Source organism: Abrus precatorius, unplaced genomic scaffold (assembly GCF_003935025.1).
Source record: "Abrus precatorius isolate BTA unplaced genomic scaffold, Abrus_2018 Scaffold7, whole genome shotgun sequence".
Classification (NCBI taxonomy): Eukaryota; Viridiplantae; Streptophyta; class Magnoliopsida; order Fabales; family Fabaceae; genus Abrus; species Abrus precatorius.
The window spans coordinates 23,030,716-23,048,462 of record NW_020874417.1 but is presented as its reverse complement, the minus strand read 5'-3'; the positions used below and the strand labels follow the sequence as shown (position 1 = coordinate 23,048,462).

General features: G+C 31.9%; 1 protein-coding gene across 10 annotated transcripts; it reads left to right on the top strand.

Moving 5' to 3' along the window:
• The first annotated feature begins 347 nt into the window (after positions 1–347).
• LOC113871179 (protein ALWAYS EARLY 2) lies at positions 348–13,138 on the top strand. 10 transcript variants are annotated; one of them, XM_027508081.1, is made up of 20 exons: positions 348–406; positions 1,541–1,672; positions 2,323–2,421; positions 2,587–2,649; positions 3,130–3,207; positions 3,624–3,792; positions 4,312–4,577; positions 4,749–5,124; positions 5,292–5,369; positions 5,694–5,953; positions 7,337–7,387; positions 8,481–8,762; positions 8,870–9,048; positions 9,153–9,435; positions 10,023–10,178; positions 10,869–11,000; positions 11,189–11,296; positions 11,416–11,628; positions 11,980–12,267; positions 12,678–12,933. In XM_027508081.1, the coding sequence occupies exons 2-20, from the start codon at positions 1,556–1,558 to the stop codon at positions 12,840–12,842; spliced, it is 3,363 nt and encodes a 1,120-aa protein (XP_027363882.1). In that variant the 5' UTR covers positions 348–406; positions 1,541–1,555; the 3' UTR covers positions 12,843–12,933. The 10 variants fall into 10 exon arrangements, with proteins under 10 accessions (XP_027363882.1, XP_027363884.1, XP_027363883.1 ...); XM_027508083.1 differs by lacking the exon at positions 348–406 and adding an exon at positions 462–633 and having other exon boundaries at positions 4,465–4,577; positions 10,023–10,217; positions 11,189–11,329; positions 12,678–13,039; XM_027508082.1 differs by lacking the exon at positions 348–406 and adding an exon at positions 462–633 and having other exon boundaries at positions 10,869–10,964; positions 11,189–11,329; positions 12,678–13,039.
• Positions 13,139–17,747: the final 4,609 nt, after the last annotated feature.

The window sequence follows — 17,747 nt, the reverse complement described above, 5'->3', positions numbered from 1 at the left end:
CAAAAATAAAATAAAATAAAGAAAGGTCTCTTCAATTAATCATGTAATAATTATGCCGAGCTTTGAGCTGGTTACCCACTTGAGAAATATATGGTATTTATATATAAAAGAGTTTAATTAACTAATAATTTTTTATGCAAATAGTTGTTCGTGACAACGTATGGTTGAGCGATAGGATGAAATATATATATTTTTACACTAACTATAAACGAAAATTGATAAGAATATAAAAACCAACGATGCAAAATTCACCGGGGTTATATTACCAATACGGAAAATGATGGGAAACATTAAGCAGGATTCTCTTCTAAAATTTCAAATATAATCCGATACAACGAAAATTTTATATCCTCAATGAAGCGCAGAATGTGGACCGTTTGATATGAGCGAGGCATAGACGTGTACGGTAAATGATACGATAATACAAAATCCTTATTCTCCCTCCTCGATCTTCTTCGTGGTTAATGCGCACTGCGAAAAATCTCATTGGCTAGAGGACTTCTTTATATTTAAGTTTCGCGGCAAGCCCTCTTTCTTTTCCTCTCTCTTTCTCTCTCTGTGCGCGTAAACCCTGCCACTTCTCTTTCCTGTTCTTCTCGTGCTTCAGTGGGAATCGGATAAACCCTACACGCGGTGAGAGCCACAGAACCAGTTTCACTTTCCGATCTGTAATCTAGGGTTTGAATTCCAACAAGAGGACAAAGATTTACGTCATCTTTTGTTAATTAGAAGGAATTTGTCCTTTATCGATTGAATCTTTGCGGTTTTTCTTAATAATGTTGTTTTTGTTTTGTTTTTCTAAATCAAGCTGTTCGGTGCCGGTCGTCTGATTCTTCTATTGTGCATTTGAATTGGCGTTCCTTTTTATTGTTTTTTCTTAGATAATTTTGAGGTGGTAAGGGTGAAAGGTTTGCATCTTATTTGGATATTTGAATGTTGTGAATCTCGTAGTCAATTGCTAAGTTCGATGTGATTGTGGAAAGTTCTGCTTAGAAGGTGTAGATCTTCGCTGCTGGTTGGTTATGTTTATCTTGATAACGATTTAAATTTGTGGTTTATACTATTAGTTTGGAAAATTTTCATGTGCATTGCAAATTTTCTGTTTATCCTGTTAGTTTGCTGTTTACACTGATTTCTATGTTTGTTTTGGGCTAATCTACTTTTAATATCTTAAAAAAAAAAAAGCAATATGAGGAACTACCTAAGAATCTACGTGCTTTGACGTTTCTGTTACATTGAAAATCTGAATCCCTGTGAAGCCTCTGAAGTAGCTGAACACTTGAACATCTGTCCTCTAATTATTTTCATTCATGTGAAATGCAGGAAAGGTAATGTTAATGGTTGGACTTTATAACTTGTGGGGAAAAGTGGAGTAAGGAAGGCCAAAAGAATTTGCACTGACTTTAGCTTTTACCTTAACTAAATATTCCAAGAGAAATTTTTGTGTTGTCTAGTCTTCCAATTATGCATTATTGATCAGTTCACTAGCTGAATTTTAACGGAACTAAAATCATTGATTGTGGTCTTTTCTTTTGTTCAGATACTGAAAAGATCAATGGCACCTACTAGGAAATCTAGAAGTGTGAATAAGCGGATTTCAAGTTCAAATGATATTTCTCCTGAGAAAGATGGTGTTAATTCAGGTGTTAATTCAAGTAAAAGCAAACAACGGGTATGTCTTGATCTGTTAGGACTTAGCACTTCTGTTTTGAAACTTTGGTATCATATTTTCATAATAGTTTTAAAAAGAGTTTAAAGAGGCAGTTCTTGGGTTTTACATGAAGTATAATGTTGGTGTTAGTATTTGTGAATTTCACTTGAGAAATTTTCATGTCTTGTAAATGTAAACTATGTTGCACAGGTGTGGACTCAAGTATCTGGTATGCCATGATACGCAGAAATATAACAATTTTTTTAAAGATATGAGTACAATATGTATTATATAAAATACATATTTATTTATGATAATTTGCTATTCTGTGTGATAATTTTGAAGAAAACAAGACTACAAGATTTAAATTATGCTTTGGGGGAGGGAGTTAGAGAGAATGGGTCTTGAATTTCTATCTTATATTTTTTGAATAACATGATTTCAAGGGTGGTGAGTATTCAGAAAACTCATAAAAAAATGAATATGAAAAAAATAAAATGAAAATGTATCATATAAATATTGGATATGGATACATTACCAATTTTGTAGTATCCATGCATCATACTTATGGCTCTTGTCCATTACAGTATTTGCACTGAACACAGATAATATTTTGTCTCTTGTTTTAGCCTTAAATTTTTGAATCCTGGTTAACGTGTGCCTCTTGACAGAAGAAAAAGTTGACTGATAAATTGGGATCTCAATGGAGCAAGGAGGAATTAGAGCGATTTTATGAAGCATATAGGAAGTACGGGAAAGACTGGAAGAAGGTGTGCTTTTGTTATAGTGTTATTTTCTCTATCCATTCTGCTTGCTCATTTGGAAATTTGTGGACAATTCAGCTTGTTCTTCCTTCCTCATATAATTCTCATCACCATTGTCTTTAGAGTTCTTGTTATCTTTCACCATTCTGATTGATTTATTTGCATTTCCAGGTGGCTGCTGTTGTACGTAATAGATCCACTGAAATGGTAGAAGCTCTTTACAGCATGAATCGGGTAAAAGAAAACTACAATAGCCTAATCTGTAGCCATATGTCATGCTTATTGTGTGCATTCTTCCTTTTATTTAAGAAATTAGGCTTTGTTTGTGTGCATGTAATTTTTGCATAATTGATTTGGCTAATATTTAGATGGCATTTTTTACAAACTGACTAAATAATGTTCTATTTCTACCCATGGAATGATCTAAGATTTTTTTCCTTTGTGCTTCCTCTTCATTTTCCCAATCTCCCTCTACCTTTGTAATTGTTTTATTTTTTAAAAAAGGGAGGTTGTTTGATATCATTCCATGGCTGTATGCTTGCCAAATTGCAATAATTATGCCTCCATAAATCCACTTATTTCACCCTAGGCTAAATTAGCACATTTAGGTCCTTTCTTACTTACAATTTCTTACTTCCAATTATCATGAACTGTCTTGTTAATGTTGTGTAGATTTTTCATTTTAAGTGTTACTGAAACTGCTGTAATTTACAGGCATACCTGTCTCTGCCAGAGGGTACAGCTTCCGTTGTTGGCCTCATAGCAATGATGACTGATCACTACAATGTGCTGGTAAGGTTAAAGCTAGTTTGTGTTTAGTACATTTATTACTCTGGAAAAAATTTGTAGACAGCTATTTTGGTGTCAAAACCTCTTTTAGGGAGAAGTTTTTTAACCCAGAAAGAAGGGTAAAACTTTTCTGTTGAAACTAAATTAAAAATCTGTTCTCATTATTGGCCATGGCAATCCCTTCTCATATTGCAATATTTTCGTCTCTTTTTATTTAGCAAATATTGTGACATTACAGATGATGTGATTCATGCTTACATTTGGATTTGCAATTTTTATTTTTAGTGAGACTGATTGATCTTTGGGGAAGTTGAGTTCTTCTGTTTCTGGTTACACTTTGCTATTTTTTTCCTCCTGACATGTTATATTGGCTGAGTATGTATTTCTGATCTGTAATTTTTTGGAGTGGAATTTGACAGGAAGGAACTGATAGTGAAAGGGAGAGCAATGATGCCTCAGGATCTCGAAAACCTGTGAAAAGAAAGCGTGAAAAGGTTCGGTTTTGTGTCTCTAAAGATCCTGTTCAGTCTCAGTCTATTCCTTCCAGTGATGGATGCCTCTCTCTATTGAAGAGGAGACGCGTTGATGGTAAAGTACTCCTTGTGGTCCCACTCCCTCTCTGTGTTTTTACATTGTCCATAGAACCATGCTTGTGGTTTGCCTTTTCTAAGTTGTTTTTATCCCCCTGGATGACAGAAACTGGCAAAGCTCACCCCTATTACTGCAGAATTCCCACAAGTATTCTTACTGAAGATTTATTTTAGGTGTTTGGACTGTATTCTTGTGTTGGTAGAATGCCAACTTTTAGATATACAATTCATTCATGAGCAAAACTTAATAACTCAAGCTTTTATGAAAGTTGATCAATGACATGGTATCATAGCCTTTTATAGCCAAGTGTTCAATGCTTGCTGCCCCCATTTTCTAAATCATTGAATTTTAGTGCATGGTAAAATGAGTCTGTGTATTTTTCATGTTAGAATATATGATTAGCATTATTGATTATTCTAAATTGTTAGTCTTGCTCATATTCCCTGTAATATCATTTTCATAATATGCAAATTATTCTGCAGTGATTGCAATATTTATAGTTTTCCCATTAATCAGGGATCCAGCCTCGTGTTGTTGGGAAAAGGACGCCTCGTGTCCCAGTTTGCTACTCTTATAAGAGAGATGATACAGAAAATTATGCTTCACCTAATAAAAAAATCCTGAAGTCTGCTGTTGATGCAAATGATGATGAAGTTGCTCATGTTGTAGCTTTGGCGTTAACTGAGGCTGCACAAAGAGGGGGCTCTCCCCAGGTTTCTCAAACACCATATAGAAGAATAGAGCAAAAGTCCTCCTCTCCCATCCGGAGTTGGGAAAGAAAGGTATTTAACTGTTCACTGGCTTTTTCTGCCATTATCTTGTATTTGTGCTCTGGATGTGTGAATAAGCATTAACATTCAAATAGGATCTAATGGAAATCATTGTGAATGAATGCTTGTGTTTGATACATTATTGTTCAAAAAGTGTAATTATTTTGCTATTTTGTCAACCAGCATCAAATGTCAAAGACAGCTCGTGTCAAGGTTCGTGATGTTTCTGCAGATGAAGAGTTCTTGGAAGGCAGTATAGAAAGCCAGGGAGCTGAAAATGGGGAATATGCAAGAGATAATAGTTCCTTGTTGGATATGGAAGGCATAGGCACTGTTAAAGTTCTTCAGAAGGGGGGGAAATTTTACAGAAAGAAAGAGAGAGTGGAAAATGTTGGAAATCATCAGCTTGATGATGGTGGAGAAGCATGTAGCGGCACTGAAGAAGGATTTAGTTTTAGTTCATTGAAGGAAAAGGATTATATTGAGGTTACTAATGAAAAACTTGAAAAGTTTTCTAAAAGAAATCAGAGGAATAGAAACAAGAAACTTTTCTTTGGAGGTAATTCTGTCACTGCAGATATGGATACAAATTGTTTGCATTAACTTTTTTGTTTCTTTTCCTCCCTTTGCCATGGGCAAGGTGAACTTGGATTTCTGTAGAATGTGTTTATCCTTTTCTTCCAAGATGTCTCTGAAGTCGCAATATTTAATTGCTTTATCCAACAGATGAAACACTTGCCTTGAATGCTTTGCAAACTTTGGCAGATCTATCTCTAATGATGCCAACATCTACAATAGAATCTGGTAAGAATAGTTTTTGATATATTTAATAGTGTAATTGTAGGACACTTATGCACACACATACACTCACACATAAGCAACAGCCAAATTGGAAAAAAAATTCAATTTTTAGCATTTTCACTTTCAACACAACGTAGCTGAAGCTGAAATTGATTTTCGTGATTTTGGTCCATCTGCATTGACATGTGATTAATTTCACTTTTAAGTTTTAACTTCTTATTTCATATTATTTGCACTTTTTTTGGGATTTTGCAAAATTACCATCTCATTATCATTCAAATCTTAACTTTGAATTAACTTCTCAAGATTTCCCCCTTGCTGTTCTAGAATCGTCCATCCAGTTGAAGCGAGAAAGAATGACTACTGATAAAGATGATAAGTTTGCTTTACCTGAAGCAACATCAACAAGCCATAAGAGACATAAACTTAAACACACTGTGGTCCCTGAAATTGAGCTTTCAACCTTCAAAAAATCTAAGCTAGGAAAGGAATTGGCAAAGGATACTAATGCTCTCTCTGAATCAAAAGAGCAGCTTCCTTTTGCTGATGCAACATGGAAAAGAAAGCGAAAGTCTATGGTTTCAAAGGTAGTCATGATCCTGTATGCTTATCCAATAGATTTTACATTGTGAGTCTGTTTGGTTTCATATAATTTTTCAAAGAGCTTTTTACTCCAGAAAGAATTTTCTCTTTCAATGACTTGGATTAATACAAAAAAATAAAATGCTGTTGCACAAATTTTTATAAACTATTACAGCTTTTCATGATACTACACAGCATAAAAAAAGAGCCAGAATGTTGACTGTATTCTATGGTGGTTGTTGGATGGAGTGTAGTGGCAGGGACCACTCACCCTTCTCTGTGTCAACAAACATGCCATACCATTCCAGCAAAAGAATAAAATAAAATAAAATCTTAGCACTTTTGAATTTTGTCAAAGGTCATTTCTGAAAGTGACTGCTTTAGACATTTCAAAACTTCTGGAAATAAATGTCATTTTACCCTCTGATCAGGTCTCATTGAGTACTTTACTACATAAAAGCTATTATATTTAAACAATCCAAACATATGTCTTAAAATCACTTATGGATTGACATAAATAATTTGTAGTAAATTATTTTATGTGTATAATTGATTTTCTAAAAAAACAATTATATATGTAATCAATTTTTAACAGTTTTTCCACTGCTAAGGCAAATACACTAGGCAACAGTGAGAGATTTGTCATTGTACAAAATAATATAAGATATATGCTAGTATGGTTTTAAAAATGAAAATTTAGATTTTGACACTGATGTGATGATGGCGATGTGTGATCTTAGTTGTGATGGTATTTACCATTCACTGGTTTACTTCTTGCCTAATTTTGAACTACCAAATCTGAAGGTTGCCAAGTACGATTAGTGGTGCTACTGCATTGAAATAACGTGGAGACACATGTTAAATTCTCATCTTTTAATTAGTAGGTGGTACTCCCCTTATCTTTTGTTTGATTACTAGGAAGCTCTGAAGCATTGAAAATTCATATGGACACGACATGTCTTGGCAAGATGTCTATGCTTGCTCTTGTTAGAAATGGATCCTTTTTTAGATGTTTTTGCTTCATAGCTAAGAGGACAATTTCAGATGATCGCACTTCATGAGTTTTTAAGTAGCAATCGGGCATTCAACAATGTTGTGTTGGGTTAAATTTGTCCTTTTCATTCTATTCTTATAAATTGTTTTTATTTATTAATGATAGTGTTTCCTTGTAATTATCAGATATTAATCAGAAAATTCATTTAATTTTGAATGCTTATTAAATTATATGGAACTGTGTAATATAGTATTCTAGTAATCATAGTATCTTTTCGGCAATTCCTTCCTCAATTATTATTCTGATCCAATAACTTATGTTCATCTCAAATTTGTCTATTCAATGATATTTGCCATAACTCAATTAGTTAAGGGAAGCTTTTATTTGGTTGCAGGTTGCAAATGCAAAGCTCAATTCTTATCCAAGTGGTCCCTTGAAAAATGAGGTATGCAAGTCTTTGAATTTTTTTTTTACCTGGAATATTTGTGTTTGTGTGTGAATCTCTGCAGAATTGAATCAAATTTCATTGTTATGAGAATATTATTTTTCCCTTTAGAATGAATATTCAAGAATTTGCACAAGTGGTAGAAGGGTGGCAACCGTGGCATGAGTAGTACAGATAACATTGTAGGTTTTAAAAAATATTTCCAGGACTTTTTTGTTGTATCCTATTTAAAGGTTTACAAATGTTTTTAACTGTAGTTTGATGTAAATCTGGTCTGTTCTAATTTGACATTAAAATTTGGTTGGTTTATTCTATGGGAGTTTTAATTCTTATTTATTGCCCATATTTTAATTCCATATTGTCATAAATTCCTCCCTGCACCCTGCAAGACATGAGGAAGGTTTCATATGTGACTAGTGCTCTACTGATTAAGACATCACCTAAATTGTCACTTGATCAATGAAAATTTACCTCAACTTTTGTTATCCGTGTTACAAAGGGACATTGTATTTAATTTTTGGTTTTGCTGGATGTGTGATCCTAACCTGAAAATGTTGTAGTTAGTTCATAAAATGTTGTAAATCTTAGCCCAAAGAAGTGTTTGAGTGCAATATATTTTGGGTTTAATTAAATGGCTATCATTGACCAAACTGAGTTTTCTCTTTGTTTGCCTGTTGATATAGGCCTAGAGTGACATTTTGTTGTAGGTTGTACCGCATTGAGTTCAGTGTCGTTTTTTCTTCTCCCCATTATCATTGCTCAATATAGGGGATGCCATAAGAATTGATTGCTCCCATAATTGATACAGTATCATTAAATATGCTGACCGTATTTATATTGATAGATAGGTACAGTAAGTATTGTAAGAACTAAGAAATTCGTTGATGTAAAATAGAATGTACACATGAAATGACAATAATGTGAAGCTGGAAACCAGTCCAGTTTTTTTTTTTTTTTTTTTTCTTAACTGATTATAAAATGTGTCCAATTATTGTAGACGCGAAGTTGTTTCAGTTTTATCTTAGATCCTTGAAAGATGCTTGGAATGTATTTATTATGTGTTCTTATCAAAGTTGTTGTGCATTTCCTGTAGGCTGTAGATGATGAGAACAAACCAATAATTAAAGGAAAACACATTGATCAGGTTTTTACCCTACCAAAGCAATTGAAGATAGTCAGATCATCAGAGAGTTCCTTGTGTAGTGATCAGCAAAATTTGACAGTATCAACTGCTGAAGTTCCACTTATAAGTGGAGTTAGTTTACCAACTAAAAGAAGTAGACGCAAGATGATTTTACAGAGAGCATTCATGCCTAAAGAGACATCTTCTGACAACATATTGAAAAGTCAACCTGATAAGTACTCTACCCTCAAGGTACAGGCTTTTTATTTGTTTAAATTGATTATATGCTTCTAAAGCTTTGAGAGGCTTCATGTTTTTTTTTTTCCCAAAATAAAATACTCTTTTTTTATAACTTGCAGGAAAAGCTTTCTAGTTGCTTGTCATCTTGTATGGTTGGCAGATGGTTTATTTTTGAATGGTTTTATAGTGCAATTGATTATCCATGGTTTGCCAAAAGGGAATTCATGGAGTACTTAAATCATGTCGGACTAGGGAATATCCCAAGGTTAACTCGTGTTGAGTGGAGTGTCATAAAAAGGTGAGAAATTCAGATGCAGTTACTTATGCTATACCTGGTGAGCAGTAAAGTATGTAATCACAAAGAATCTATTTAACATTGCAATGTTGTACTCGTTTCTGCAGTTCCCTTGGCAAACCCCGCAGGTTTTCTGAACACTTTCTACGTGAAGAAAGACTAAAACTTGAGCAGTATCGGGAATCAGTGAGGAAACATTACACTGAACTGCAAACTGGTATCAGGGATGGACTTCCAACAGATTTGGCTAGACCATTATATGTTGGACAACGAGTAATTGCTCTTCACCCCAAAACAAGAGAGATTCACGATGGTAGTGTGCTTACTGTTGACTATGACAAGTGCAGGATTCAGTTTGACTGTCCTGAATTAGGTGTTGAATTTGTAATGGTAATATGATCTCTTATTATCATCCTGATTTTTTTAAATATTATAGCCATTCTTGAAGAGGTAGTTTCAATTAGTATATTTAGCATGTTTGTTTCTTTTTAATTTTGGTGGATTTTATTTTTTTTTCAAAAGTTCTCATGAATATATAAAAAAATCCCTCAAAATAAGTTGAACCAAGCCTGCATACCATGTGCTGTAATGCTGTAATAAACAATAGAAATTTCTGTCTTGTGCTATAAAGCTCCTGCTATGCATGGTGTTTAGAGAAAGGTTTGAACACCCACTGCTGTGGATAGAAGGTAGCCATACCTTGCATTTGTAAGAAGTTGATTTCAAGACCCAATCTTGTGACCTAGTTTCATTGTGATACTCTAACCATCGTGCCAAGGCTCCTCTGTGTAATTAAAAGAAAATTGGCTTAATATTTGTGAAATATATAAATGATTTATATGTATCACATGCTGTAATAAACAATCAATTTCTTAATACTTTTTCTCCCAATTGAAAAAAAATTAGCTTGATATTTGTTGAGTCCAAAAATGGGTTGTCACATTTTCTTGTTTTAATGAGTGGTATTTTTGGTTCAGGACATTGATTGCATGCCGTTGAATCCACTAGATAATATGCCAGAAGCTCTGAGGAGGCAGATTGGTGCCAGAAAAGCCTCTCTATTGACTAAAGAGCCACAGATTAATGGAAAATCGTGTTTTGGAGGGTGCGAAACATGTACTTCACCAGTGAAGGTACACACCTCTTCAAGTGCTTTAGTAAAGCAAGGAAAGGTTAGATTGCTAATAAGTATCAATGTACTGATATTATGCGTCAACAATGTTTTTGGTGCTTAGCGCTTTATTTTATACATTCCATCTATACTTGATATTATGATTTGGATTTAATTTGATTCTACTATCAGCATCAAAATTTTTTACATAATCATTTTGTCATGCATTGTTACTTTCATTGAATGAGTTTGACTATGAGAATAGCTGCTTGAAAGGTGACATTGTAATGTGTTAACATATGATTTGATTAGTGTTAAAATAATTTTCATGAACAACTCTAATTTTTTTCATTACAAGTTAAATATTTTTTTTATCCTAACATACAATAATCCTGAACAGTTAATATGAAGGCTTCATGTTACTTTAATGATTGACAAATTTTCTTAAATGTCTTTTAAGTTTTAACTAGTGGACAAACCTTCACATATGTTCCCATTCGTTTTGCACTGCTATGATGAACTGGATGAATTTAACCACCCAATGCTTTTCTCAACTAAATCATTTTAAGGAATACCTTGGAAGGTCTTGAAGTGGTTCTGTTGAATTTTGATGTTAGAATTAGAAGCACTGAAATATTGTGTTTTGTTTAAGTTTTTGTTTCAAAATTTCACTAAAATCTTATTAAGGAGTGTTAATTATGCTGTTGCCCAGGCAAAGGTTGCTGCCATTGATAACCTCTGTGCACAGGCAGGATACACCCAACTGTGTAAAGTGACGCACCATCAAGCTAAGGAAGCTGATATACATGCACTTTCTGAACTAAAGCGTGCTCTGGATAAAAAGGTTTTTACTTTTTATGCACTCAATGTATTTTTGTTGCAGTTCTTTTTGAAACTGTTTTGACTTTCTGTTTTCATGTACCCTTTTCATTTAGGTATTTTCTAAATCTTAAATGGATCCATCCTTCTCTATATGTAAATTTACCAAGGTTATTTGTGCTCTTGCTCCAACTATTTGGGCTGCTCTTACAGGATACGTTGTTAATGGAGCTTCAAAAAGCACACAGTGACATATTGGAAAACCAAAATGGCATACAATGCTTCAAAGATTCTGAGTCTTTCAAGAAGTATTATGCCACGGTACTTGTAGAGCTAAAGGAAGCCAGTGGACAGGCATGTGGCTTCCAATGCATTATTTCTCTCATTTCAACATTCGGTGTATACCTTCAAACAGCATTTAATTGGGTTATAATTTTCAGGTTTCTGATACTATGCTTCAACTGAGGCAACGCAATACTTGCACAGGAAACTCTCTGCCGCCATGGATGAACCCCCAAGCAAGTTTCAATGTTCACGGTGACCTTTCCAGTATGTTGGATAGTTCCGTAATGCTAGAGTCAGGGTCAACTGTTGTAGAGATTATTAAAGGATCCAGGTTAAGAGCAAATGCAATGGTGGATGCTGCATTTCAGGTATTGGTGGCTTATGGATCTTCTGACCCCTTGGCTTTTGCAGTTATCATGAACTTTATATAAACTGGTTTTTCCACTTGTTTTCTCCCACTTTGGGTGATGTGAGCCTTTTTCTGTTTATTTTCCCCAGCAAATTATACTCATTCTTCTTGATCTAGCATTGCATTGTTATTGCAAGCAATCATTTGTGGTCAGTTTAGCCACAAATGTCAAAGGGATCATATTAGACATAATTCAGATGCAACGATAGCTTTAGACTGTAGTGGAATACATTAGAGCATTATTCGAGTATTCAACCTCTAACTTTCTAATGAACTCTTGGCGTGGCGCTTTTTGTTGGTATTAATTCAGGCTTTGTCTTTGACAAAGGAAGATGAAGATGCTTTCATGAAGATTGGACAGGCATTGGATTCTATGAATCATCAGCAGTTGGCCTCCAAGTCTCAGCTACCCATGATCAGGTCCCAAGAGCAAGTGAATGGCGGGTTTTATCATCATAATCATTCAACATCCTGTATAACAGAGCATTTACTTAATGATGTGTGTGGTCCAAAGCTACAAAATGCTTCTGACAAAGTTGATGCTGAAATTCCATCAGAGCTCATCACTTCATGTGTTGCTACATTAATCATGATACAGGTAATTTCCCCCATGTGATTGCAAAAGCAATGTGGTCCTTGATATACTCTTAAATTACTGGCCACAAAATGCTGAACTGCTCATCTGGGTTTTGTGCTTTCATGCTGCCTTTCAATTTAAATAGATATTTTATCATCACATAGGTTTTCATTTGTCGTCGGAAACTACATAATAATAAATCTGTTCCACTTTCCTAGTAGGCAGTTGCATTAGAAATAGAATTAGAATAATTGGCTTAATTTTGTCTCCTTGTAATTGCATTCTGTATTCATTACTCTTTATGATTAGTCTCTGTTTATTTTATTTGGTTGATTGTGTTTTTCACTCAGTTTCAGAATATTTTTTTCTAAGAATTGAAGTTTGTTGAACAAATCTTACTTACCAAAAATTAATGTTCTTTAACTTGGCAGACTTGTACTGAACGGCAATACCCTCCAGCTGATGTGGCTCAGATATTAGATTCAGCCGTTACCAGCCTGCAGCCGTGTTGTCCTCGAAACCTTCGTATTTATAGAGAAATTCAAATGTGCATGGGAAGAATTAAGACCCAGATTTTAGCTCTCATCCCTGCTTGACTTGTACCCTTTCTCCCTGATCTCTTGTGTAGCTGTACATATGATGCTGAACTATTTGTTCAGATCACATAAAAGCTCCTCGCCCACTTTGTAATTTTTTTCTTTTCGATTTGGGGGGGGGGGGGGGTGTATAATAACGGTGGTATTAGAAATCATGTAATTCACCACCGTGTCTTTTTAATTGTGTCAAATGGTGGTAAAATAAAAATTATTAAATAAGAGTATTTAATATCTTAAAAATTCTAAAATTTAAATGTTCTTTTTATTAGTCAATAAAAAAGACTAAACGATTTTTTATTTCTTAACTTGTCTTTAGAGCACTTCTTAAATTATATGAAATACAATTTTTATTCAGCTTCATCTGTTGGATTGCAAACTCGTCATAGGCTCATGCAACCAAATAATAATCTTTTCTAACTCAACTCAAAAGCAATATTAAATTAAAAAAAAAAAACTTAGTGAGCCATGTAACTTCTGATTCGTTGGACCAAAAACGAATTAACTATTAAGATTTATTCTCGAAGATCAACAAACTGAAGTACAACAAAAAAGTGGGCGTAGGCTATCATGAGTGGGCACATATAAGTTGTGCGTCAGTGCGTTAACAATTCACGGCTGTTAGATTTATTTAAAAATTAATTAATGATCGTAATATATTATTCAAGGAAGTTTTATCCAACCCTAAAATAATTCATCTGCCCCTACTTCTATATTAATTAAAAACAAAAACTTAACCTTAAATTGATTAGTCCAAAATATATGGGTTTGGGTGGAAATATACATGGGTTAGCCTTAATCTTGAAAATGCTCAAAATCTATCATTCTAAAATTTTAATTAAACATAAATTCCTATTTAGATTTGCATTCGTTACTGATGTGCATTTGCCAATTATTCTTCTTTTCCTTTTATTATTCTTTGGTTTGCTTATAGCGTCATTACAACCAAAAACTAATTAAATACATTAAAAATTATGTTATTATTAATTAATAAAACTATTAATGTCATTAATTTTAAATATATAAAATTAATTTTTTAAGAAAATATTATTATTAAATATTTAAATTAATCTTACAAATTAATGACAATAAAACTTTTATAAATTTATTAAATTTACGTATAAATTTATGTTTATTTTAATATTAATAGTTAAATTTTTGAGTCATAATTATTAAATTTTTAACATGTTTTTAAACATTTACTTATCTATTGTGTAAATAAATACATGTGTGAAATTGTTCCTCTCTAAAATAGGTTTCTTTTTACCTTTATTAATTTTCTTGTTAATTGTTTTAAAAAATTCACCATAAAATATATAAATTATGATGTAAACTTTGAACGCATAATAAATATATTGCTTAATTATGTTTTTGGTCCTTATAAATATTGATTATTTTGTGATAAGTTTCTATAAAAATTTTTGTTAGGATTTATTTCTTATAAAGTTGAAAAATTAAAATTTAGTTCCTACTATTACCATTAACCCTTCCTCTGTTAAGTGGTAAACTGACTCTCTATTAGACAGCTCAGCACTCCACGTGGCTATCTCGATGCTCAGTCACTGCCTAGGTGAAACCATGTTTGCTGAGGTGGGTTCTAGTGGAATAGGAAATAAAAAATAATAAAATAAGTTGGGAAGGAGATGTTAAAATCCTATTTTTTTAAGCTCATTTCGTGGTCTTGTGTTTTTAATAGATAGTGAAAAACCTTATCTCAGTTTCTTGCTTCACTTCACTTCGTCATCTTGTCTTCTTTGCTAAAATTGGAAGGAAAAAAGTTGCAAATATAATTTGATGGCAACAAAATCACCAGTTTCAGCGTCTTGATCAGCAGTATTGAAGCCTAATGGTCTTATTAACCTCCAACAGTAAGAACAATCCTTGAAGGGCATTTTGGAGATGTCTGAATTGAAAAATAAGTAATAAATATCTCTCACTAACATAATATTGTATTGTTCATCATTTTGAAATTTGTTTCTTACATTATGCGTGTGATGTGTTGTTAAAGGAGTCTTGTAATTTCTTTAAATGGACTAATGAAGGAGTTTCGAGAGAGTGAAATGCATGTGTTCAAATGAGGTTCTAATAGTCATTAAAGACCATGTGCGTCAGATTATAAAACTAGAAAGAAAACTTTCATTTGAGAAGGCAAAAGGATAGATTTTGTGTTACGTAGTTGGGGTTTCATGGACCATAGTTTTTTTGTTAATGTATATTGCCATGAAAGGATAACAAATTTTTCATGTGTAATCTGTTTGTGACTACTACAGTTGTATAATTTTGTTTAACTATTGTAATGCTTAAGTTTTTCGATATGTATTCGAATTTGTCTTAACTCATGTAACCAAATTTGTCATCAATGAACTAATGTTAATACTATTTTGTTTAGTGTGATATGGTTGTTTATTGTGGTGTATAATGTTTGGCTTATTTAACAAATTTGGGTTGATTCCATTTGTAATTTTACTAAGTTTTTACATTGATATTGCAATAAATAACATTGTAATACAAGTAAACAATATTTCGTTTGTCAGTTTAGCATACTTAATGACAAAAACTAAATCCTAATTTTTCAACTTTACAAGGGCTAAATCTTAACAAAATATTTTATAGGAACTTATCACAAAATGACCAACATTTATAGAGACCAAAAACATAATTAAGTCTATATATATTTATAAAGTGTGTCTATAAATTTACATATACACTTACACTATAAAAATTTGAGTAAACATTTACTTTAGTTCCTAAAATATGCAACATCATTTAAATTAATCCCTTAAATTTTAAATTTGAAAATCTAGTCCCTAAAAATAGCAATTGTTAATCACGTTAAGCCTTATTGTTAAGAGGCCTTAAAAATGAGTAATAGAGTGGTGATATGTCAGGTTAAGTAATATGTATAGGTTCATTCTAGACACAAAATGATGTCATTTTATAATCTTTAAAAAATAGTTCATTTTTGTCCCTAATTTAACATTTTTGGTCAATAAGGTCCCTCCTTATTTTTTTACTTCGCCTTTCTTTCATGACGTCTTCTTCCTTCCTCTAGTCACTCTTGCAATGACGTTCACGTTGCAAAGTTCCTTTGGCTTTGTGATTTGAACCACCAAATCTAAGTCTCATATGGAGATTTTGGTAAAAGTTTGAAACAAATTGGACGAGAAAGGAGGCACAATAAGGGATAATTTTGTTGAAGTCAAATAATGCTTCCCCATAATTAGAGGGGTTGATGTTAGAAGGGTCAAGGGGGAAATGGAATCCAAGGAGTGTGGGTTGGCAAAAGGTTGGATTTAAAGATAGTTTTGATGGGTATGATGGTGGAGAGAAAGGTGGTTGAGTGATGATGTTTGGGTTGTCAATGAGAGATAAAAGATGAAGTCTTGAGTTGAATGAAAGAGAAAACTCTAGAGAGAAAAGGAGAGTGAGACTATTACAATAGAAAGAAAGAAGGAACGCCATTGCAGCGATAAGAGGAAAAGAAGAAATCATGAACACAGGTGAAATATGAACTTTATTGCTAAAAAATAAACTATTTATAAAAGATTATAAAACGATGTTATTTTGTGTCCAAAATAAATTGTCACATGTCATTTAACGTAACAAATCATCACTTTATTACTTAATTTTAACATTTTTTAATGATAAAAGAAAACGCGATTGACAATTGTTAATTTTAAAGATTAAAATTTTAAATTTCAAAGATTAACTTTAGTCAAGTTGCATATTTCAACGACTAAAGTGAGAGTTTACCCATAAAAATTTCAAAAACTATAGAAAATACAAGTTATTGTTAAATTATTTTTTCTCATTTCTTTACTATTTGTTGAATTTATCTGGACCAACTGTATCATCGTAACTAACTTAATTAAAACTTAAAATATTATAATTTTATAATAAAATAAAAAATGATATTAAATTTAAAAGATTCAAAAAATTAGATTAATTATATATTTATGTCTAAATGATAAAAAAATAGATACAATAAGTATATTCATTTCATTTCATATCAAATATTATTTAAATATTTTACATTTATTTCAAATTATTTATAATTTTAAAATGTAAGAACTAAACTTTTTTTACTAATTTCTTTAATTATTATTAAAAATAAATATTACCATTTAATCATTATAATAAATTTAATATCATTTTAAGAATAATTTTTACTACCTAACTACCAATATATTTGGTATTTTTAATATAAATAAGTTAATAAAATTATTTTATTTAATTATAGTAATTAATAAAAAGTAATCATTTTATTAAGATGCATGCATTGATACTAAATGGCATGTTAAATAATTTTTATACCAAAAAGTAATAATTAAGAAACAATAATGTACAAAAATTTTATAAAAAAAACTTATAAAAAAATCTTAACACGTTTTGAATGAATTATAAATTCATTTTTAAATTTAACTAAAAATTATAAATATAAATTTTATATAATAGTATATAAAAAAATATCATTATTATTTTATAATAATAAAGCTTTATGTATTGAAGGAAAAAAATAGAATATATGATTTTTTTTATTATGATAAAATTTTTATTTAGTTATATATGAATAAATTAAAATTATATTTTTTTAATTTTAATTTGATTTGATTTTGGAAACACATTGATGTCAAGAGTGAGATAAATTTTTATGGGTTAGATAATTTTGAAGTTAAGTAAATCGTTGAAATATACATTAATAATTTTATTTAGCTTATAAAAACTCTAACTCCAACTCTAATCCTTTGAAGTTTTTAGCTCATGAGACTTTTAATTTATTGAACATTTTGACTCACAACCCTAAACCGCGTTGAATAAGATTAAGCCAATTGAGCTTCTTGACTGTTCTACTATTTAAGTAATAATATCAATATTTGTTAAGTTGTAATTTGGTCCTTGAATAAAAAG